The sequence below is a fragment of the Mastigoproctus giganteus genome, chromosome 8, assembly GCF_048544385.1.
Source record: "Mastigoproctus giganteus isolate SK-2022 chromosome 8, ASM4854438v1, whole genome shotgun sequence".
NCBI lineage: Eukaryota > Metazoa > Arthropoda > Arachnida > Uropygi > Thelyphonidae > Mastigoproctus > Mastigoproctus giganteus.
This window is the reverse complement of record NC_143582.1, coordinates 64,016,438-64,039,875: the sequence shown is the minus strand read 5'-3', so window position 1 is coordinate 64,039,875 and position 23,438 is coordinate 64,016,438. Positions and strand designations below refer to the sequence as shown.

The 23,438-nt window shown below is 36.3% G+C and overlaps 1 protein-coding gene across 1 annotated transcript in view; it reads left to right on the top strand.

The window, feature by feature from the left end:
• The window catches only part of LOC150081576 (uncharacterized), a 302,450-nt gene that overhangs the window by 171,630 nt on the left and 107,382 nt on the right, over window positions 1-23,438 (top strand). The window contains exon 15 of the mRNA XM_090380248.1: window positions 10,355-10,614. Within this exon, the coding sequence (XP_090236374.1) occupies window positions 10,355-10,614 (260 nt within the window). The remainder of the gene's footprint in view (window positions 1-10,354; window positions 10,615-23,438) is intronic.

The window sequence follows — 23,438 nt, the reverse complement described above, 5'->3', positions numbered from 1 at the left end:
CGGCAAACATTTCACAAGTTGCACATTTTTTTAGGCTGTGATGCATTGGAGAATCGCCCCCCTCAGTTCTCCCCCGAGTCACAGCACTCCTGCCACTTTGTGCCGGTTGCTTTGCTGCTCTAGTTTTGGGCATGATACTTTAAATTAATAAGATCAATAAATTAAATTAATTAAATGTCAATACTACGCTATCTAATAGAAACAGTGAAGCGTATTACTCTATATAATTATACGTTAGAGCTACCTCAGTTAAAAATTTGAATTCCCTACCATTATACAAAGGGTACTAGCAAAGTTTTGCAATATGACGCAACAATGAATCACAGGAAGCTGCTTGTTGCTGCATGTTGAGACATGCTCATACGTGCATAGTAGCCGCCGCGCCAAGTCGATGGGCTCAGTTATTCATTAGTAGTGAGAGTGTAAAGTGCTTGCGATGGCATCGTGGTCACGAAATGAGATAAGGACAGTTTTGCGGTATAATTTCGTGCGTGGTTTAACCATAGATCAGTGCTTAGAAGAAATGACTCTTGCACTAGATGATGATTGTCCACATCGTACAGCGATATTCAGGTGGTATAGAGAATTCCAAAGGGGAAATTTCACTCTGGAGGATTCTGAGAGGCCGGGAAGGCCACGAACGTCAGTTACGGAGGAAAACGTTACTGCTGTGAGGAAAATGCTTGACGAAAACAGGCGAGTGACCTACCAACAGATAGAGGATACTTTGGGCCTAAATGCACCAGCAATTCGTTCGATTCTGCAAGATCATTTGCATGTGAAGAAACTTTGTTCTCTCTGGGTGCCGCATCAACTGACTGAAGAGCAGATGACACGACGTGTGACTTGGTGCCGGGAGATGTTAAAAAAGTTTGATAAGGGACAATCTCGGTATGTGAACAACATCGTGACAGGTGACGAGACTTGGCTGTACTATTACGATCTGCCGACCAAGGCTCAAAACAAAGTTTGGGTCTTTGATGATGACGACACACCCGTAATTGTCAGAAAATCCCGGTCTGTAAAGAAGAAAATGATAGCTGTAATTTTCAAATCGAGTGGAATTGTGGAACGTGTCGTTTTGGACAAGCAGAAGACAGTCACAGCTAAGTGGTATACTGAACAATGCCTGCCTAAAGTCATTGAATCTATGAAGAATGTGCGGCCAAAGTCAAGAATGGACACCTGGTACCTCCATCACGATAATGCTGCAGCTCACCGTGCCAAAGCCTGCACCGAATATTTGACCACGACAGGACTGAAACTTCTCGAGCACCCTCCCTACAGTTCAGACCTTGCTCCCTGCGACTTTGCACTGTTCCCGCATGTGAAAATGAAGCTAAAAGGGAGGCGGTTTTCCAGTGATGAGGACCTTCTACGGGCTTGGGACAACGAGTGTGCTTTACTCCCTAGTGAAACTTGGCAGAACTGGTTTAAAGATTGGTTTCGGAGGATGGAGAGGTGTATTGAATGTAGAGGAAATTACTTTGAAAAAATTAAATAAACAAAGCTGTATTGCAAAACTTTCCTAGTACCCTTTGTATACAAAAACAATGACTGCAAGATTCGAACGAAATAACGGTTTTACCTATATTAAATATTAATCCACAAAAACTCTTTATCTAGATTAAAATAAAAATAACCAGCGTAACTATAACTATAAGACTACGTATTAAGTATAATATAAAATAACAATTATGTAAATAAAAAGGCAAACTTATCGTTTTTTCGGAGCCTGTAACTCACAGCTGTAATTTTTAAAGAGAGTCAGCGCACTCTCAGATGAGGTAGTTAGCCGCTGGGTAAACTGTATGTGCTAAAATAATCACCGGCGATCCGGCAAACTCACTAATCTTCCACCCCACAGGTCCCAACACTGCCGGATTAGTGATGGTCCACCTGTACTAACATTAATAACACTAACGCTGAAATGTGAAAGGAATGCTCCCATGTTTTCAGAAGCACAAGTATATGATATATTGCCCTATCAAAATGGCTTTATCATGTGGGTAATGTCATTTTGACATGGATGGAAAAACATGCATGATGTATGATGGACAGTGTATGAACTGGCTGCTGGTTTTAGTTGTGTATTTCAGTGACGCTATTACTGAGCATGAATGAGTAATTCTACATGTGGAGGACTGTGTTGATGGGCTCCCCCATTCCCTTAATAATGTCCAGAAGTGGTATCATTATGAAGTTGTTAGTTACATCTTGTGACTATGTTCCACTTGATGAAGGAAAGACCCAGAGGCTAATGTTTTTATGCAGTAAGAACTTCTGTGAACACCAAAGTGTTCTCTACAATTTTTCAACAAAAACCAAACTGTTAATAGTATCAGGTGCTTTCCACATGTTTGGGATTGGGAGAGGAGCTTGGAGATTTTTGTGGGAATTGACTGTCAAATACTTGTAAATAATGCTAGTTTTTTTGTAACAGCCATCTTGCTAACTCTTTGATTAGCTCTCATAGTTTAAAATTTGATTCCTAATCAAATGTCAAAGCTATTTTGACTTTTATAGATAGCAAAAAGTTTCTTTATCAGTTTCAGATTTGTATAATGGTCATCATTATACAAATCGTTTTGCTATTGCTATTGTCTCTTTCTTCTAATGTCTCCTTAAGGTTTATTTTCATGCTATGTTCAAACATTTGTTTTAGATTTTGGTCAGAATTGCTGTTTTCATTTTCTGACTATCCAGAATTATGACTTTGTCATTTGCACATTTCATTCATTGGTATCCTTGATGAAGCTTACTCAAAATTCCAAATTACTCTTGATGCCTACTCCAAATTCCAACTTCATTGACTGTTTCCTGACATGAAGTTTAAAACATATTCAACAAACTGGGCAATAGCAAGTGGCCTTTCCTTACTTCGTTTAATGAGGATAAGCCTCGATTCAGGGAGATCACTGCTGTCTGAAACTGATAAAACTCCCCAGGTTCCAGTGAAAAACAGAACTCAACCTGAACATGAAATGCATGGTATGATTCCAATGGTGAAATTTCTTCAGATCATAATTAGACTAACTGTTTTATAATTTTTGTATTATTTTATATGTTTGTGCAATTAAGAAGGATGTCAAAACTGTGAGAGCTAATTCTTCATTGTGATCTGAAGAAATTTCACCACTGGAGTCTTGGAGACCTGGAAACCTCTCTTTATCAGTTTCAGATAGCAGTGATCTATCTGAAGGAAAGTCTATCTTTGTTAATTGAAATAAGGATGCTTGTTTGCTATTGCGCAGCTTTTGATAATTCTGTCAGTCTTGATCCACTAGTGATATAATGGCTTATATGTTATGCATCTTTGGACAAATTTAATTTAAAAGATTGGTGAAACTTAAGCAGTTACTTCTGACACTTCTGAGGTTTTTGATCATGTTTGGCATGGTTTTCTAAACAAGTGCCTGTCTTATGGGTTGTTGAGTGCTTACTGCAATTACATATCCAGCTTTTTCTCTGATTGCTCACTGCAATTGATGATAGATGGCTCTGTGTCTTCTAACTGCTCCACTTATGGTGGTGTTCTCCAAGGTTTCGTTCTTTTTCCACTCGTACATTAATGGTCTTCCACTCAGTGGAAAGCCAGTCTATAGTTGTGCTGATGATAGCACACTTCATTCCACCTTCAAGTTTGAAAAACCATCTCCTGCAAACAGATTTACCTTCTCAAATCTCAACCACAAAGTCTTTAAATATCAATCTGCAGATAATTCTATAATGGGAGGCAAAGAAAACTTAGTTAACTTTAACAATATTGCATTCAGCCATTCATTGGCATTTCCAATTAAGAATTTGTATTTGTTTTCCTGTTGTGCTGGTGCAATTATTGTACCACCATCTATTTACATTTCATTCATATATATAATCTGAAAAGCTAAGTCTATGTTTATATTCAATGGTAAACATAGGCAGGGTTTTTTTTTTTTTTTTTTTTGTATTCTTTTAGTCCGAATATATCAACTGGCACAATTGCTGGCATTTCCGATTATGAAATATGTTTTTTCCGTATTCTGGCTCAATTATTACTGTGCCACCATCTATTTCTGCTTCACATAAACAATAAGAAAAACTAAAGCAATGCTTATATTCAATAGGTAACAGCAGGTCCCCCACCCCCAGTCCTTCTCAGGTCCAATGTGGAAACTGGCAGAACTGTTGGTGTTTCCGATTATAAAATTTGTTTTCCTGCTGTACTGCTATCTGTTTATAATTCATAAAGGCAATCTGAAAAACTAAGTGGATGTTTACATTCAAAAGTTAGAGCAGGTAGCATTGTTGTTTCAGTGTAAAAGTCACAAAGTAGCTTATACTGTGTGTTAGAGTGAAGTATTTAGAAATGCTGACAAGATTTATTAAAGACCTTTCTGATGATAAAATTTAGAAATTGTTAGACCTTACTGAAGAAATTGGAGGGGATAGAAGGAAACTCATAAATAAGATAGTTTCCAACTGTTTCATATGGTGTGACTGGGTTTAGGTTTCACTAAATGAACTAAAGGAGTTTTATGGAGTTATCAACATGGAACTAAAAGAAAAATCTGATATAAATAAATAATAGTCTGAAGAATGAACAGACAGAATTAAATTTTTCAAGAATATATTTATCAGGAAGGGATTTCTGCAGATATTTTGGATGTTGCATCTCCATCCACACACAAAAGGACAAACAAAGAATTCAAAGTAGGTGCTCTAAAGTAAAAAAAACGTTGTCAATATCTAGATGGAAGGTTTTGTGAATATTTTCTTCCAGGAAAAAATATTGCATTAGAGCTTTTAAACTGTTTTCTGATGCTGTTTTTTATATTAGCTCATGTAAACAAAAAATAAATAATTGAAAATCACATTTTAGCTAGTCATTTTTTTGATTGTAGAGCTGGACTGCATGGAGAAATTAGTGAAAATAATACTGGTTAATCCCTCTAAAATTCAGTACAGGCACTTGCAGACTCACGTAATACTCGACTTTACATAAGTTTTTACCGGCCGGTGCAACCTTTAAAAAATTGTGGAAATGTATTTTGCATTCCGTAGGAATAAATGGAGGTATTGTGAAAATATTGTAATGTGAACCCAATAACACAGTTTTTTTTTTTTTTTTTTTTTTCCTGGTAATTTGTTCCAAGACTTTGGAAGTTGAAATTTTCGCTATATAACTAAGCTATTTATCTCTCTTAAAAGTTAATTTTTATAATGGAAATTGCACTACACTTTCATCGTTATCATATTATTATTATTAGCCGTAAGGTTCAAGGAAGCCTGGGCCTTATGCTGTGCCAGCCAAAAAAAAAAAAAATTATCGAGTTACCCTGAGAGAGAGAGAAGAATCAATTTTGAACACCTTTGTGATATTTTTCTAAAACAAGTTTCTGGAGGTCACTACCATAAAACAATTTGCACTTTCAGGTTTACTGGGCTTTTCTGTTAGTGTAATCTAACAGAAAATGTAATCTAACCTCGATCTTATTGCATTTGTGATAATACTGATAACTGGAGTTCTGTGGGTTTTTAAATTACGATATTATGGTGAAATGAGTTGAGTTCCCCTTCACAAAATCTTCAATCATATAAAAAACATAAATAAAATTTCAGAATCTTCTCTTTATTCCATTTACTTATTACAGTGGTGAATGGAAAGGGATCAATGGAAAGTGCAAGTGCTGACAGTGCTAGGAAACAAAACAAAATTGATTTAAAAATGAAGATGATTAATTAAGAAGTATTAAATTGCACAGAATTAGGTCTTGCTTCTTCAACAGTGAATACTATTTCAAGGGACAGTGCGCGTGTATAAAAGAACATGTTAAAGGATAAATGCATTTCAGATTTAGGATTTTAACTTTCCAGATATTGACTGGAACTTGTGGGTTGGTCACTCACACACTAGGAAGACTTTTGTGGATTTATTGGAGGATTGTTTTCTATAGCAACATGTTTGAGGTGCAACCGGGAGGGGGTAATACTCTTGATCTGAATATCAGCAGTGATGATACATGCATTAGGAATTTGCAGATAAAGGAACAACTAGGTGACAGTGATCACAATCTACTGATGTGGGATTTACTTAAAGATGTAACTACCATCAAGGGTAAAGGGAAGGTTTTTGTTTTCGTAAAGGTGACTACAGTGGTCTCAGGCAGTTTTTGAATTCTATACAGTGGGATTAGCTGATGATGTTAAAAACAGTGAATTCTAAATAGGAGGCTTTCAGGGAATTAATCTTGGAAACTACTAGGCTTTTCATACCGACTAAGAAATACTGTTCAAGATATAGGCCTAAATTTAGTGATAGTAAAGACAGTATGTTACTACAACAGGATCTTGAAAAGTTTGGTAGACGGGCTGAGAAGTGGCAACTGAATTTTAATATTGACAAATGCAAAATATTGCATATGGATAGCAGTAACCCAAGAGAAACGTACCAACTGTTTGGTACTTCACTCAGGGAGGTGGAGAATGAAAAAGACTTGAGGGTAATTGTGCAGTCAGATATGAAGTTCTCTGAGCAGTGCAGATGGGCTGCCACCGCAGGTCATGGAGTTTTATCAATGATATATAGGAATTTTGCTAGCAGAGACAAGGAGGTGTTATACCTTTGTATAAGGCAAAGGTCAGGCCACAGCTTGAGCACTGCATTTGGAGACCTCATTTTAGGAAGGATGTAGAGTTGCTAGAATGAGTACAGGAAGTGTCACAAGATTGGTGAGAGGAACAAAGGGGTTCTCTTACCAGGATTGGCTTAAATTCTGTCAGTTGCAGCATCTGGAGACTTGGGCACCTGCGAGGTGATTTGATTGAGGTGTTCAAGGCCTTGAATGGTTTGGGAAGGCTCAGTGCTGATGGGATACTTCCACTTGATGAGATTAAGAACCTAAGGCAGCATAGATTTAAATTGAGGAAAGACAGTTGTAGAATAGATGTGCAGAAGTTTGCCTTTAGCCTGCGGGTATTGATTGCTGGAAAAGACTTGCATCTGTTGTTGTAGAAGTTGATAGCTTAAATAAATGGGAAGTGGTTTTTTTTTTTTTTTTTTTGGCTGGTACCCTATAAGCTTTTTATTCTTGCAACATATACCTCTGCTAATGCTAAGATCAACAGTGATCACAAAACAGTGTTCAGATGCTATAATCGAAGATGGAAAAGCTATTAATAATATGGATGTAAAATCAGATTCAGAAGGAAGTGCCCCTGAGTCCAATAACCATTAAAGCAAAAGCAAGAAGTATTTATGATGATATTAAGTATAAGTACGGCAAACCCCAAACCAAGTTCGTGGCAAGCAACCGGCAGTTTAATAGGTTCAAGCATTGCACTGGTTTCCAGAACATTAAAGTATATGGTGAAGTTGCCAGTGCCGATTCTGCAGCTGCAGAGATAATTTACGATGTCTTGGTAAAAACCCCTTCTAAATCTCCACAGCCCTCATCTTCTGCAGTGGCGTGATTATCAGTTGGAGAGTTAATTTTGGCAACGATGCTCGAAAGGTAAAACTTGCTGATGTTATGCCTGTCTCCTCTCTGTTTTTGTAATTTTATAACGTTGAAATTTTGTACACTTTTATAATTTTTCCTGAGCATGAGATAAAACAATTGAATAAATAATTCTATTTACATGTTTGCCAAAATTTTTTTGCTTCAATCAAATTCAGCTTGGATAGTTGCGAATGCTGCATAAGCATTTAGGGAAATTCCGAATTATGTAAAATTCAACTTATGTAAGTTAGGGAGTGGCTGTACTGTCTTATTTCTCACAAAAAAGGAGTCTATTGTTCCTATGCTCATCTCATCTTCGATGTGAGTTAGATGACCCTCCTATGTGCAAGTCTTGTGACACTGTGTTACGTATAAAATATGTTTTAATTAAATGTATTAAATTTATCAGAGCACGAAACATATGTTTTACTGTTTTTACCCACCTGGCTGAGCCTTATACACTCAGATTTTATCAGACAATGACCATGTGTCAGATGGTTTTAAATTTTTACAAGCTATTAATATTTACCAATATATATAATGTTTTTAAACTGAAATCCTTGCCAGGTCATCCAGTATGAACATATGTTTTTGAGCTCCATCGGCGCCTCTGTAGCCAGGTGGGAAGGAGCAGCAGTGCGTATTACACACTTCTTGATTAGACCGGGGTTCGAGCCCGTGACCACCAAATGCGGAAAGGTCAGGGAATGACCACCGCATATCCCTGGAGCCATATGTCCTTAGTTGCTAATGCTCCTAAAAACCAAAAAAAAAAAAATAACAAATAAAATAAAAATAACCTAAATACCTTTTTCATGGAGATCACAGATAAAGGGGTGCAGTGATTTGCTTCCATATAAAAAGTTAATTCAAATATATTATTTCTATGGGTAGCTGATGTCTTACTTTGTAGATTATATAAGAAGGGGATTCAAAAAACATCTGTAGTTATCTAGAAATAGTTATGATAGAAGGTTGAAACAGACATTGTGTATTACACTTTATCAGCATAGTCACCAGACAAAATTACACTTTTTTTTGCTTCCTCTCAATACGCTTCTGCAGGCCAGGTTTGTAGAAGTCCTGTAACTGTCCTCCAAACCAAGATTCAGAACAGAAATCACGTCATCATCAGCAGCAAAGTGTTTTCTTCAGTGCAGAAACGAGGAAGAAATTCTGAGGGTGCAAGGTCAGGGGAATAAGCAGGATGCAGTGATATTTCAAATCCATATTCGTGGCATACCTCACTGCAGCATATGAGGAATGTGCCAGGGCCATTATCGTGGAACAGGCACACACACCTTTTGATAACTTTCCCCATCTTTTTTTCTTTTATAGCAGTGTAGCTTTATGAGGAGCTTGGAATGTCACAGTACAGCCTTTTTGAAGGTAATATGTTAGTATTACACTATGCTGATCCCAAAAAAACTGACAGCATCACCCCTTACCAGCACTTGGTTGCATCTCTGCATTTGGTGGGGGCAAGGTGATTCTGCATGCTTCCATTGTTTTGATGTTCATGTAATTTTGGGTTCAAAGTTTCTTCATAGTGACTAGCCATGAAAAACTCCTTGTTTTTCCTGGCACATAGCAACATTTCATGTGTACCTTGTGCCTGGTCCTTCTTCTAGTAAGGAGGTCAGAAGTCTGGGAACCCATCTAGCAGACACTTTACTCATATGCAGCTGTTGATGGATGATGTTCTCCACAGTCTATACTAATTTGGAGCTCTGCAGCTAGTTCTTTGACACTAATTCCTTTACAGCAACAATAACTTCTGTTACAACTGTTTGCTGGGAGTCCTGTGATTTCTTCAAGCAGTAGGGTTCTTCCACATTTGAATTGTTTATATCAATATGCAACAATTCTTTGTAGATTGGTTTGTGTGTTTTCCCTTGTCACTGTTTTGTATTCCACTTTATCCATCGTGACACTTCATTCAGTGCTGCAAAACAAAAACTAAATTGTCAGGTCAAAATCAAAATTTGTGTGGTTGCTATAGAGATTTCAAGGTATCAAACAAAAAAATTTTAATCTTTCTATCTCAGCTACTTATGGATGAATACAATTTTTTAACCCCCTCCTCCCATACACAGCAGAAAATGCTAAATTTTGTTTCTCTAGGATACAGGGATCTGCTTTAGTTAAATGGGTATATCAGGTACTTGTCAAATAAATTCCTTTTCTTTGGGATCTCAGGTAAAAAGATGTGCAGTGAGTGTGTTTCTGGATGAACAGTTAATTCAAGACTGCAAATATATTGTCTATATGAGTAAAGTATACAGGTTAATTAAAGTTTAACATGATAATTTTGAAAATAATAGAACCATGGTTAAGACCTGTGAAGTGATATATAAAAACACACACATTCAAAAAATCTATTCATCTGGTGTTCTCAGTACTGCACTGTGGCTACTGCTGAGTAATATTAATATTAACACAGGCTGTTAATATTACTATCATTTCACATTTAAAATTGGTAATATTTTGGTAATTGATAATTTTTTGCCATTTTACCATCATAGTCATACTATAAAAAATGCTGGTAATATCTACTGGCAGTGTATGTACATAGAATTGGCTATTTAGTGACTGGCAAGGAGATGCTATTTACTATACAATCTATATAAGAGATGCTGTTTACTACATAATCTACACAAGAGATGCTGTTTAATGCCTGTGCTATAGACATATGACACTAGCATTCGGTACTACTATTGATTTTCATAGCAGTGATTAGTGTTGTGTTCCTAGTAAATTCTCCATAAAATGTATTCATGCACAATGTTGATAGATTTTATATGCTTAAAAATCTCTTAACATATATTATTATGTTTGTGAGAGTGAGAATTTTAAATTTTATTTACAAACAGATTTGAAAGAAGAAGTTCAAACAAGCAGCACAGTAGAAAGGGGGGAAGCACAACATGGAGCCTATTCAGAAGAATGGGTTTCCTTGGTAGATTCTTCTCTCTCTGTAGACAACAATAGTAAAGGGACTGCTACCAGAATAGCAGATAATGGTGCATTTGGAGGAGACAAACCAAAGCCAACTGTAGAAGAATCTGTTAAAGAATCATTAAGAATTTTATCAGACAAGAGGAAATTAAGTAAAAGACCTGAAATACTTGAGGTACTGTTTTTGTCATAATTAAACTTTCTTAATTGTGCACTTATTGATCCAACATAAAGATTTCTTTGCTTTGGAGAAAATATTATTCATATTTGAATTTTAAGACAGCTGTAATAAATCTGTCATTTTCCAAAAATAATACAGTAAAACCTTAATGCAGCATGGAGGATATCACTAATTTTGCAATACCGAATTTTAGCTGTCTGCTGCCCTGGTATAATACACATATGACAATATATGTATTTAAAATCACTTTATTACCAAATTGAAAATATGTAAATACAAAACCCAGTGGGTACCCTTTTAAAAAAAAGTATTTCAGAGGGGTTTACAATCAATCTTAACATAAAAATAAATAAATAAATAAATAAAAATTCCCCACAAACTTGCAACAGCAGAGGCTCTAGAACATCACAATTTACTCTTAATAGGAACTCAGTTTGAGAAGTCAGAATTCCATAAATCAGCATCTAGGTATGATGAATTACACATACTCAGTGCATCATTATAAAACATTGTTTTTAATATATTCATTGAAAGTACCACACTTGGCAATATATGTAGGTTAAGAAAGTGCAGGCAGTTTTTTTTTTTTTTTTTTTTAATCAGTGCTGTGTGGCTATACATAATTCAGGCCACAAAGCTACACAAGTCAAGACTGCTTCAGTAGCTTGGTTCTTGGTTATGATCAGTACAAATTGTGCTTAATTGCCAACCAACATAATGCCCAATATTCGGTATATTTAATATTCTTGAACAAGACTTTGGCATTTGAAGCAGAAGCAGACGAACAAACTGGTCTAAGTAAGAATGGGCATTAGAAGCATGAAAATACAGGGTGATTAGTTCAAAATGACATAAAAGTAAAAAAGAATAACATGAAAACTACTTCATGTATTTTATTCAAACTTCATTGGATCTCAACCTGGCCTCCTTGGTTTATGTGGCATATATGATATTGGGCAGCCAGAATTTTTCCAGGTTTTATCCAGGATTTGATTTGAATGCAGCAGTGATTCTCCTTTTCAGGTCAGGTTATTAATGTCTCAGATGTTGAGCCTATACAAAGTTCTTAATGTCATGCCACACAAAAAAGTCAGGTGGGGTGAAGGCAGGTGAGCTTGGGGACAAGCAATGGGTCCTCTATGACCACACCAGTTTTCTTAAAATGTTTGATTAAGGAAGTTTTTCGCTTCAATAGACCAGTGCAGAGGTGCATCATCCTGCTGGGAAATGACATTGTTCCTTTTATGATCATCTTGCAACTGTGGAATGAAAAACAGTTCAAACATATCCAAATAAGGGGCCCAGAAAATTGACTGCTTAGCAAAGAAGAAAGGCTCAAACACCTTATCGCATGTAACCACACAATAACTTTAGGACTTGTCCTTTCCAATTTGTAGGAAGCAGGAGGGTTATATGTGGCCTAAATGATTGCATAATGTGAAACATGGCCTTGTCATTAAACATCCATCTGTAAGAAAGTTTTCATCCCTCTAACTTTTCACACACAAATATTGTAAAGGCTAAACAGGATACATGATCTTGCTGTTGCAGAACCTGCACACACTGTATTGTGAAACAGATACATATTCGGATAACGTCGCAATGTGTGTTGGGAAGTGGTATAAGGCATATGGTAAGACACACTGCTTTAGGTAAGCTGCTTTGAAAATACTTGTGGGACACTGCATTCTTAAAAGAGGTAAGTGGAAATCTTATATGCCAAGATTGCTACATGTTATGAATGAAGATGATCCCAGTTGCTGAGGTAAGTTTTGTGAATTAGATGGTTTAAAGTGAAGATGGGCAAATACACAAGATTTTTGGACAAAATTATTTTGTTGGACAGGGCTAGGTTTAAGTTCAGTAGTATGATGAACCAATGGTAATTGTGTATATTGGCTCTCTGATGAGCCAAACATTCATGGAGGGAAGGCATTTAATTTATCAGAAGCTGCAGTCTGGTGTGGTGTCTCAAATATCCCTGCATTCATTCCAGTGATTTAACTCCACTCAACTTCTACTTGTGGAAACTATGTGAAGGATGTAGTGATTGGTGGAAAACCAGCCATGCTTTAACAATTAATGGATGAAATCAAACACGGGCATACAGTTATCCCATCATCTGTTTGCTCTGTGAACAGTGTTAGAAACAAATGGTAGACAATTTGAAAATCTACACTTCACCATGTGAAAAAAACTCTTAATTATGTGTATACATTCAATAATAATGAGTTCTGAAGTTTAATTAATTTTATTAATTTTGTGTGTGCAATCTGTTTTGAAACTTTGTACTTTGAAAGTCCTTATTTAAAACACTTTGAAAGCCATGTAATATCCTCCATAATTATATTAGAAATATAATGTGTAATTAAGGGAATTCATTTAAATGAAACAAATTAAACAAATTAAACAAAATTAAACAGGTAAAGAATACAATTAACAACACAATGTGGATGAAAAAGAAATATTGCAATGTGGTATTGGTCATCCCCCCCCTTTTTTTTTAATATAACCCCAATGAAATAACAAATGTGCTCTTGATTTAAATTTGCAGGTTCAACTTAAATTACATTTGAACTCGTTATACAGATTTTGGATATTTTAGAGAAATGGCCAAAAGCCATTCATCTGTTGATAGAGAAGAATGTTGCATTATCACATTATTTATATATATATATATACACACACACACACACACTGACCAAAATAATACAAACCTTTATTTACTATCAAATTGTGCCACTTCCCCCCCCCCAAATAATAGCAAGTGGGTGGCACGGTGTGGATTCTGTAGCGTGTTTTGGTCGAACTGTAACCACTCTTTCAGCAAAATATCACACAGTTGTGACAAAGTTGAAGGAATAGGATTGTGTTACTGCATAGCTTTTTTTCCTCCTGCATATCCCACACATTCTCAATAGGATTGCGATCAGGTGAATATGGGCACCAGGGAAGATGGTGGAAATCCGTGTGATATTCTCCAAACCATTCTTGCACAATTCTGGCATGTGCACTGTTGCATTATCATCCATAACGTGGTTATCATCATTGGAATAAAAGTGTAACATTGCAGAGTGCAATAGATCTAATACAAAATTCAGGTGCTCCCTGGGTGACATTTGACCTTCCACCAGTATCAGTAGACCAGAACATTCCCCATGATGCTTGGATTGTCTTAACAAGGATGCTTGGGTTGTCTTAACAAGGTAAACGAGATCCATCACTTAATGAAGTTCTAACTCCATTCTTTGCCTACCATCAGTGCAAAACAAAGTGTATTTTGATTCTTCTGACCATATGACTTTTTTCCACTGTCCAGTCATGACATTCTTGGCACCACTGCAAGTGGATTTTTCTGTTTTTATTGGAAACATGTGGCTTCCAAATAGGAATTTCTTCAATTTCAGTTCTAATTTCTTCAATTTCAGTTCTAATTTCTTCAATTCCCTGTGCATGGTACAGGTTGAAATGGGCAGTTCTGGGCTTGGTTGAATTCAGATATTATTTGCTGCACACTGGATGTCCTATTTTTCCATACAGTCCTTTTTAGAGTATGATGGCTTTGCTCTTGAAGTATTGTTTTTCTCCCATATTTATGCCTTTAATTTCATTAATCTTGAAATTAATCTTAATCTTAAAATCCTTTGAGATTGATGCTTTAGAGCAGCGTTTCCCAAATTGTGTTCCGTGAGATGTGAACAAGTGTTCCATGAAAAATCGTAATTAATAACTAGAAAAATAAAATAAACAAATTTTGCATATTTGTAGCGTACACCACTTTTGTATTATTCTAATTTTTAACATTATTTTTTTTTTCTGCTATTGATATTCTGGCATAAACTAATAATCAGATAGACCGTGGAACACTTTAATTTGGCGGGCTTTTGACATTTACGAAAAAGTAGCAATGTAGTGATCTAATATGCCATTTGTATGTGATTTAGCCCGGAGTACACCGGTTGAAGGAGAGAGGGAAGCGAACCGATATAACTAAACTCACTTCCTTGTATAAATTTTTTTTGATAATTATCAGTATTTCGAAATATTATTATTAAAATAAATGACCATAGATTTGTGGTCGAAAAAAGGAACTTTAAAACGAGAAGCAAGTACTTCTAGTATTGCAAATGTGGTCAATGAAAACGACCACAGTTGCAATACTAGTTGTTGTTCATTCACACTTCAAAGTGAGAATGAACAATCACAGCCTTTTGTTCCCTAAAAATCGAAGTGAACCAACTAATAAAAGACCAAAATGAAAGTATGATGACAGTTATTTGAATTTCGGCTTTGCATGTTTTGCAAATAAAGATACTCCTGATGGACAGTGCGTCATATGTAATAAAATATTAGCAAACAGTTCTTTGGCTTCCACTAAACTTGTGTTTCATAAGTGTTCCATAAATATATTGTGAGATGAAAAGTGTTCCGTGACTAAAAATAGAAACCAATTATGTCTTTTGTATCTTGAATTGTGGCATCTGCTAAATGTGCATCCACTATAAGACCTTTTTAATTCTGATGCTCACATGTTTACCCCATTCTTGCTTCAAATTACGCCAGTCGAACAGACAGCCTGTGTGGTCTTTATACTCAACAAGGCAACACATAATCATTCCATATCAGTTTTTTATTTTTTCCCCCCCATCTTAATACAAAGATTTATATTTTTTTGGCTAATTTGTGTACAAGGTCTTTTCAAAGAGATGCCCCAGCTTTAATTTTATACATTTACCAAAATCCATGGTGTACATCAATATGTTTGATGTTTCTGAACTCAGAAGTCTTGAAGAATGAGCCACCCATACTTCACAAAAGCAGTACTGAAAAAATTTAGTGAAATAATTTTACCAAATGTTTATATTGTTTAAGTTCAGCATGAATTTCAGTTTAAATTTGAGTCTAGAAAAGTTCAGATAAGCAAAGTACAAGCTCCAAGGATGGCCCCCACCCACAAACACACACACGGCAAAGTGTGTGAGGCTTTTTCATTATGCGCACACTCTCTCTCTCTCTCTCTCTCTCTCTCAGGCAGATGACCTCATGGGTTAAGGAGAGTGCTCAAACCTAAAATTCTTGAGGCCCCCACAATGCACTGCAAGTAATTTATTTACACATTATGTGGATCCATGGTACTGCAAGTTTTCAATTGGATATAAAGTTTAATGGGACTAAAACTTGGGTTGTTGTTACTGGCAGACTGGACTTCTACTAGCTTAGCTAACTGTATTGTGATTAAGTTACTGTATTTAATACTGTATAGTTACTGTATTTAATGTTAGAAGGATGGGTCAAAACTTACTTATAAAAGGAGGTTGAAAAGTTTCTAGCCTCTCATAGAAGTAATGTTGGAAAATTTTGAAAACTAATTTATTTTTCAACATAGTCCCCTTCCTCTTAAGTCAACACACTTTCTGGCACAATCCACTAGCTTTCATAACCTGCTCAAATAAAATTCAGATTTTAACCAAAACCATTTATTGACTGCATCCAGCCCAGCATTGTTCTGTCAAACATTTTTCTTTCAAGTCCTTTTTGAGAATTGGAAATAGAAAATAGTCCAATGGAGCCAAATCCGTTGAGTAGGGTGAATGCGGAATAGTTCATTTTTTTTTTTTTTTTTTGGTAGTTGTTGGCGCACCGGTTTCTTTGGCCATAATGCACCTCCCAAGGTTTTTGCAGTACTTTGATCCAAGCCCGAGGCGGGATTCGAACCCGCGACCTTTGGGTTGCCAGGCAGGCACTTTACCCACCTGGCTAGCCTGGTCGGCAATATTTATCGTATTTAGTAGTCACGGGCTTGAACCCCAGTCACTCAAGGAACGCGTGCTATGCACTCTTGCTCCTGACCACTCGGCTACGTCAAGCCTGAACAGTTCATACCCACAGCCATGTAGTGTTGCCTGAATCACAAAATGCATCAAGACACTGCACCAGTGCAGTATCTCGAGGCAAAATGACTCTCCTTAGCCAATTTTCCATGCCTCTTCAGCTTCAGTTCCTTGAAGAAACATCTCGGTGGGTTAGAATAATACTCAGCTTTGATAGTGGCACCTCATTCCAGGCAATCAACCACGATCACTCCTTCTGCATCCCAGACGATGGATGCCATGATTTTCCCATCCAACTTCTGCACTCAACTCAAACAGTGCATCCACTGTTTCAATTGTTCTTTTTTTTCAGGGTCCAAGTTGCACCTATATATCATCCAAAATGACATGCCACCCCCAAAACTGAGCTTCATTAGCTTCAAAATGCTGCAGAGTCTCGTGACAATATTTCACCTTTGTGCTTCTGTTCTGCATTCAGTGCTTTAGGACTTATCTCAAAGTAATCTTTATCCCTAAAACATTCACCACAATATTTGTGAGTTTGCTCATGGGGAGTGTTGTCTCAGTGTGCTTCAATGTTATTCTGGGGTCTTGCATGATCAGGTCATGAATGGCATCTACATTTGCAGCTGTCAACACGTTAATAGGACTCCCACTGCAGGGTTCATCTTCAACACTGTCTTAGCCATACTTAAGTTTTGCAACCCAGTTTTTGACCATGGCATATGAAGGACAAAATTCTCCTAATGTTTGCTGATGTCTTCATGGATTTCTTTTGGTGACATTTCCTTTAAATGAAGGTATTCGGCAACTGCATGGTGCTTGATTCTCTGAACAGTCGCCATCTTCATTCACCTTCCGCACTTCATTGCCATCTGTAAAGGAAAAAAATATAGTTACAAATCTGAAATTTTCTGTGAACACCCAAGAGTCATAGCACAGATTGGCAATATTGTCTTTCACAAAAACCTTTGTGATCTGTATTGAGCTTTTAACTTTTTAAAAACTTTCAATCTCCCCTGCACCAATATATTATAGTTTGCAATACATGTCACTGAATTTAAACCAACAATGAAACAGTATTATGGGTACTAACAATTCAGATAGAAACTGTAACCAGAAATCAAATTTAATATCATCTGAACTTGCCTGTTAAATGTTTTTTTTTTAGCAAATTAAACAAATTTTCAAAGTTTGATTCATTTGAAGGATAGAGCTAAACATGTTACTCTTTCTAATTTTAAGTAAACAATTTTATACCAAAACTTTTGTTGGATGGAAAATTTGTTGGATGGAATGACTCTATCCAGCCATTCCTCCATCCAACTCCATCCAACAAATCCAAAGAATTTGTTGGATGGAGCAAGCATTTAGTTTAAAAGATTGTATGATATGATAGTTTAGAACAGTGGTTTTTCCAACCATTTTTTTAATAATGGCACCCTCAGTAATTTTTTTTTATTTTTTGGCCACCCCTACTCAATTTTCTGCCTGTTAGATCCGATTCTCTCTCTCTGTATATATCTGATATTAAAAAAAAAATATATATATATATGAGGCGCTACCCAAATGTTCCTGAAATTTGAATGTTGTGCGAGAACTACATCTAGTATGGACTTGTGGTGCTAGTTAACACTGCATGCATCCTTTGTGAATCAGTGTGCCACATGGCGTCAGGCTGGATAGAGTCATTGAATTTTTATGCACAGTTTATTTTCTGTGGCAGTGTGCTTGCATCAAGTTTTGTTTCATTCTTAACACTACAGCAGCAGAAACCCATAAGAAGTTGAAACAAGCTTTTGGTGACAACGCTTTAGGCCAGATGCAGAGCTACTACTGGTTTAACCATTTTAAAAACGGTCAAATGTCAGTTGATGATGATGATCACTCTGGGGGCATCTATCATTGAGCGCCACCCCGGAAAATATCGCAAAAGTCCGGGCGGCAATCCGAGAAGACCGCAGGTGGACCATCCACAACATTTGTGGCATTGTAGGACTATCGTACGGCATGTTTCAGATGAGTTGAACATGAGAAGGATTGCAGCCAAGTTCATGCCACGGTTACTGAATAAAAACCAAAAGCAGCGTCACATGGGAGTTAGCAGAGACCTTCAAGAATGGGACAGGAGTGATCAAAACTTCCTTTTTACAGTCGCCACTGGTGACAAGACCCAGAAACCAAGCAACAGTCATCCCAGTGGAAGAGACCATCTTCGCCCTGACTGAAGAAAACCTGAACAGTGAGACTGAAGTCCATGTGATCTGCTTTTTGGACATTGACGGAATTATCCATAAGGAATTTGTCCCTCCTGGCCAGACTGTCAATGCAAAGTTCTACTGCGACATCCTGAGGCAGTTAAGGGAAGCCATCAGGAGGAAACATTCAGAGGAGTGGCACACGAAGAACTGGGTCCTTCATCACGACAACGTGCGGGAATATCTTGCTGTGGCACAGTTTTTGGCATCCAATAACATGACAATCATCCCACATCCCTCTTATTTGCCAGACTTAGCTCCCTGTGACTTCTTCCTCTTCCCAAGAATGAAAATCAAGCTGAAGGGTCAAAGATTTTACAGCTTAGAGGATATTCAAATCGAATCGCAGGCAGTGTTGAACACTATGATGAAGAAGGACTTTCAGGACGCTTTAAATCATGGGAGAAGTGCTGGGATCGGTGTCTGTGCTCTTAAGGGGACTACTTCAAAGGTGCCAGTGGCAAATAAGACCCAAGGTGAGACTAGTTTATTTTATAAATACATTTCGGGAACTTTTGAGTATCATCTTGTATGATAGTTATTATAATAATATAATTATAAACAAAATTACAATTCGTAATACAAATTATATACATACTTATATATAATAATTTTATTCTTTATAAAATTAACAGGTGCTAAATAAACATCAGGTTATAGATCACCACAAAATTAAAACAATACTGTACAATAGAAGTTATTTAAACGCTTGGTTTACGTAACTTTTCAATGAAATACTTGTGCCTGAATTTCACTTTTCTTGCAGATCTTTTTGATATTAGGTGGAATATTGGAGAGACATACTCTCATTTCTTCCTCAATAATTTGTAGTCTTTTCCTCTTGTTAGTTTTTATAGTGGTAAGCACAGAAAATCCTAACTCACATAGATAAGATATAGAAAATTGCAACAGAATTACCACAGCTTTCTTTGCAATATGAGGATATTCATCTTTCATCTCTATCCAGAATTTGTCACTAGATACTCCATGTTTTAATTTCAAACTGCCATCATGTATTTCAATAAACTCCTGATCTATGAGACTGAGCTTAGAATGGCTTGAAACTGATGCAATAAATGGGTTCCTTGACCAGTCTTTGGTATGTAAGTTTGGAAAATAGTACTGAATGTTTTTTCCAGTGCTACAAGATTCTCAGAAATTAGTGGTATTATTTCTTTATTCTTAGTTGTAGCAATGTGTGGAACATACGCACATTGCTTCTCTTCACCATGGTGACTCAGAACTTTAATTCTCTTAGTTGCAGATAAGATATTTTTAACTTTGCCTTGCATACTGGGATTAACCTTGTTTAAAGATATCAACTAAATATGACAATTTGGCTTACCAGTTATCATCTGAAAGTAACATACAAAATTATCCTTGCTTTTAAATGGCAAAGAATGGATGAATCTCATCCTCCAGTTCAAGCACTCGTGATAGTACTTTGCCTCTAGGATGCCATCTTGCTTCTGTGTGAAGGAGAAGATTAACATGTTTTGCCCCAACTGCTTCACAAAGCTTTGCAAAAATATGTGATCTAAGAGGCCTACTTTTTATATAGATAACCATTTTCATATTTGTGTCTAGCACATTTTTGAGATCATTATTCAGTATTTTCCCAACCAGCATTTCACAATAAAGAAAGCAGTGTGTTGTTATGACATCACTGTTAACTTGCTTCACTAAAGATGCAATTCCTTTCACTGAGCTGACCGTTGATGGAGCACCATCTGTACAAATTCCCACACAAGATTTTCAGTACAAACCATTTGTTTCCAAGCAGATACTTAAGGTATTGAAAATATCTTGGCTTGTCGTTGTTTCTTCAAGTATTTTACAGCAAAAAAACTAATCTACTATTTTATCATTATGGACAATAAATGTGAGTAGTTGAGCCTTTCCTCCAATACCAGTTGATTCATCTAATTGGAGTGTAAAAATTTCTCTTTTCTTCCAGGGATACATACACTTTCTTCTATATCAGCCGACATATCACTAACCCATCTGGTAATTGTATTATAGAGGAAGAGGGATTTTTTAGCTTCAATTTCTGCTTTGCTTCCAAAATGTGTCCTTACTATAGCATTGCAAGCAGAGAGAATAAGTGTCTCTGCTTCTGTGTGAGGCTTCATATTTTTAGCAATTAACTGAGCTACTAAGTAGATGGCCTCTTGAGTATTATTAGAAGTTTTGGCTATTTTGGTAAAATTCAGACTGTTTTCTTTGGTTATTTAAAAGTCTCTCAAAGTACATTCTAGGCACGTTTAACCAGATGTTTTAGAATTTAATGTTTCTTTAATTTACTAGGTATCATTGTACTTCTTTGGACAAAATTTCACCACAAATAATACATTTTGGGTCAAGACTATCTTTATCCCCAAAACGAAGTAAATCCATGTTCCAAATAACTGGTCTAATGCTGATGATTTTTCTTCCTCACCTTCACAGCAGACTTTACTATTAGCATTAGTAAGGCATATAATGCAAGAAAGCAAGCTTATACAGCACCAGCCAAAAAAAAACACCCCACCAATGTTTGTCTATTTCTGCCTTGAATTTATTTAAGCTGTCAACTTCTACAGTGACAGATGGAAGTTTGTTCCAGCAATCAGCCACCCACTGGCTAAAGGCAAATTTCTGCACATCTATCCTACAACTGTCTTTGCTCAATTTGAATTTATGTCTCCTCAGGCAATTAATTTGGGCAAGAGGAAGAATCCCATCAGCATTGAGCTTGCTCAAACCATTCAAGGCCTTCTACACCTCAGTCAGATCATCTCGCAGTGATTTACAAAACTTAAGCCTTTGTTTGTAAGAGCAACCCTTTGTTCCATTCACTAATGTTCTTGCCCTTCTCTGTACTCGTTCCAGAAGCTCTACATCCTTCTTAAAATAAGGCGTCCAGACCTGTACATAGTACTCAAGGTGCTTTGTACTGCCTTGTACAATGGGATAATCATCTCTTTGTCACTGTTAGCAAAATTCCTATATATCATTGACATGACTCCATAACCTGCTCTGGCAGCCAGTCTGCAGCTCAGCGAACTTCTTATCTGACTACACAATTACCCCAGGTCTTTTTTCATTCTCCACTTCCCTGAGTGTAGTACCACACATTTGGTACATTTCTCTTGGGTTACTGCTACCCGTATGCTGTACTTAGCATTTGTCAATGTTAAACTTCAGTTGCCACTTCTCAGCCTATTTTCCAACTTATCTAGATCCCGTTGCAGTAGCATACTGTCTTTACTGTTTTAACAATCCTGCCAACCTTTGTATCATCTGCAAACTTGGACATTTTTAAGTCTGATATATACCTTCATCAATATCATTGATGAAAACAACAATGGGCCCAGCATCGAACCCTGGGGAACTCCACTAATAACAGTAGTCCACGAAGATCAGTGTCCATTTATTACCACTCTCTGCTGTCTCCCACTCAACCATTCTTTTTTGTTCATTGTAGCAATTTTGCCCTTAATGCCATACCACTCCAATTTGTACAGCAGTTTTCCATGTGCAACAGTATCAAAAGGTTTCATGAAATCCAAGTATATGATATCAAAATTATTTTTTGCATTCAGTTCCTTTGTGAACACACATAGTACTATTATGTACTGCTTTTCAAAAGAAGGTAAGCTTTGAAAAATATATGTGTAAATTAAATGAAAGGAGTTATGCGTGATTCAGTGCTTCTCGGAACATCAGCACATTTGTGAACATAACTAAGTGACATGTTGGAAAAGTATCTTTAGAAAGCTTGAACCTGATTATGGTGTATATAAAGGGAACTCAAAATTTACCTGGAAAATTTACCTCAAGTTTTACCTCAAATTATTTGAAATTTGTCTTTTCGGGAACCACGACATAAAAGGATTTAAAATAGCACAGCATAATCCACAAAGTTCAACCGAAGCACAAAATCTGTACATCATCACTGAACCTCTGGCTGAAACATTGGAACATTTTCAGAATAGACATTTTGTATACTGATATGTATATGCAGAAAATGTTTCATGTGACTTCTATAACTGAGTTTAGGAACACCAAACACATTAATGTATGTCATGTATTTTGGTAAATATTGTAAATATTTAATTAAAATTGGAGGATCTTTTTTGGAAAGACATCGAATATGTAGCTCCAAACACCTTAAAAATTAAAATTGCTCTCTGTATTAAAAACCAGAAGTTGATGAAATTAAATCAAAGTGATAATACATAAGTAGATGTAGTTGATGTTATTTCATCAAAAAATAATAATTACTGATTTGTTTTATAATTATTTTTTGAAAAATTTTTAATGAATTTTTTTGATTTCTTATTCTGGTTTAATTTTTAATAATAATTTCACTGTAATATTAGACAGTGAGGTGAATAAGAACAAATTAATAGTTAAAAGCATTTCTGTACAAAGCTTTCACATTTACAAATTTTTAAGGTTCTACAACAAATTGATTATGCAGAGCCTGCATCATGATCCCCATCCTGAACATATATTCAGAAAAACTTGCCCCTTGAAAAGTTAAAATGCAGTTACACAAATTAAAACTTATTTTTATTATCATTTGTACATGTGCACATGCGCGTGTTAATATATTGTGAATTATGTCAAGTCCCATATTGCATTGGTTCAAACATAATAGTATAAATCACATCAGTCTGCCTGTGCACCAGCTATACACTAGAATCCAGCATGGGTGGTTGTGAGAAACTTAGACTTATATGTG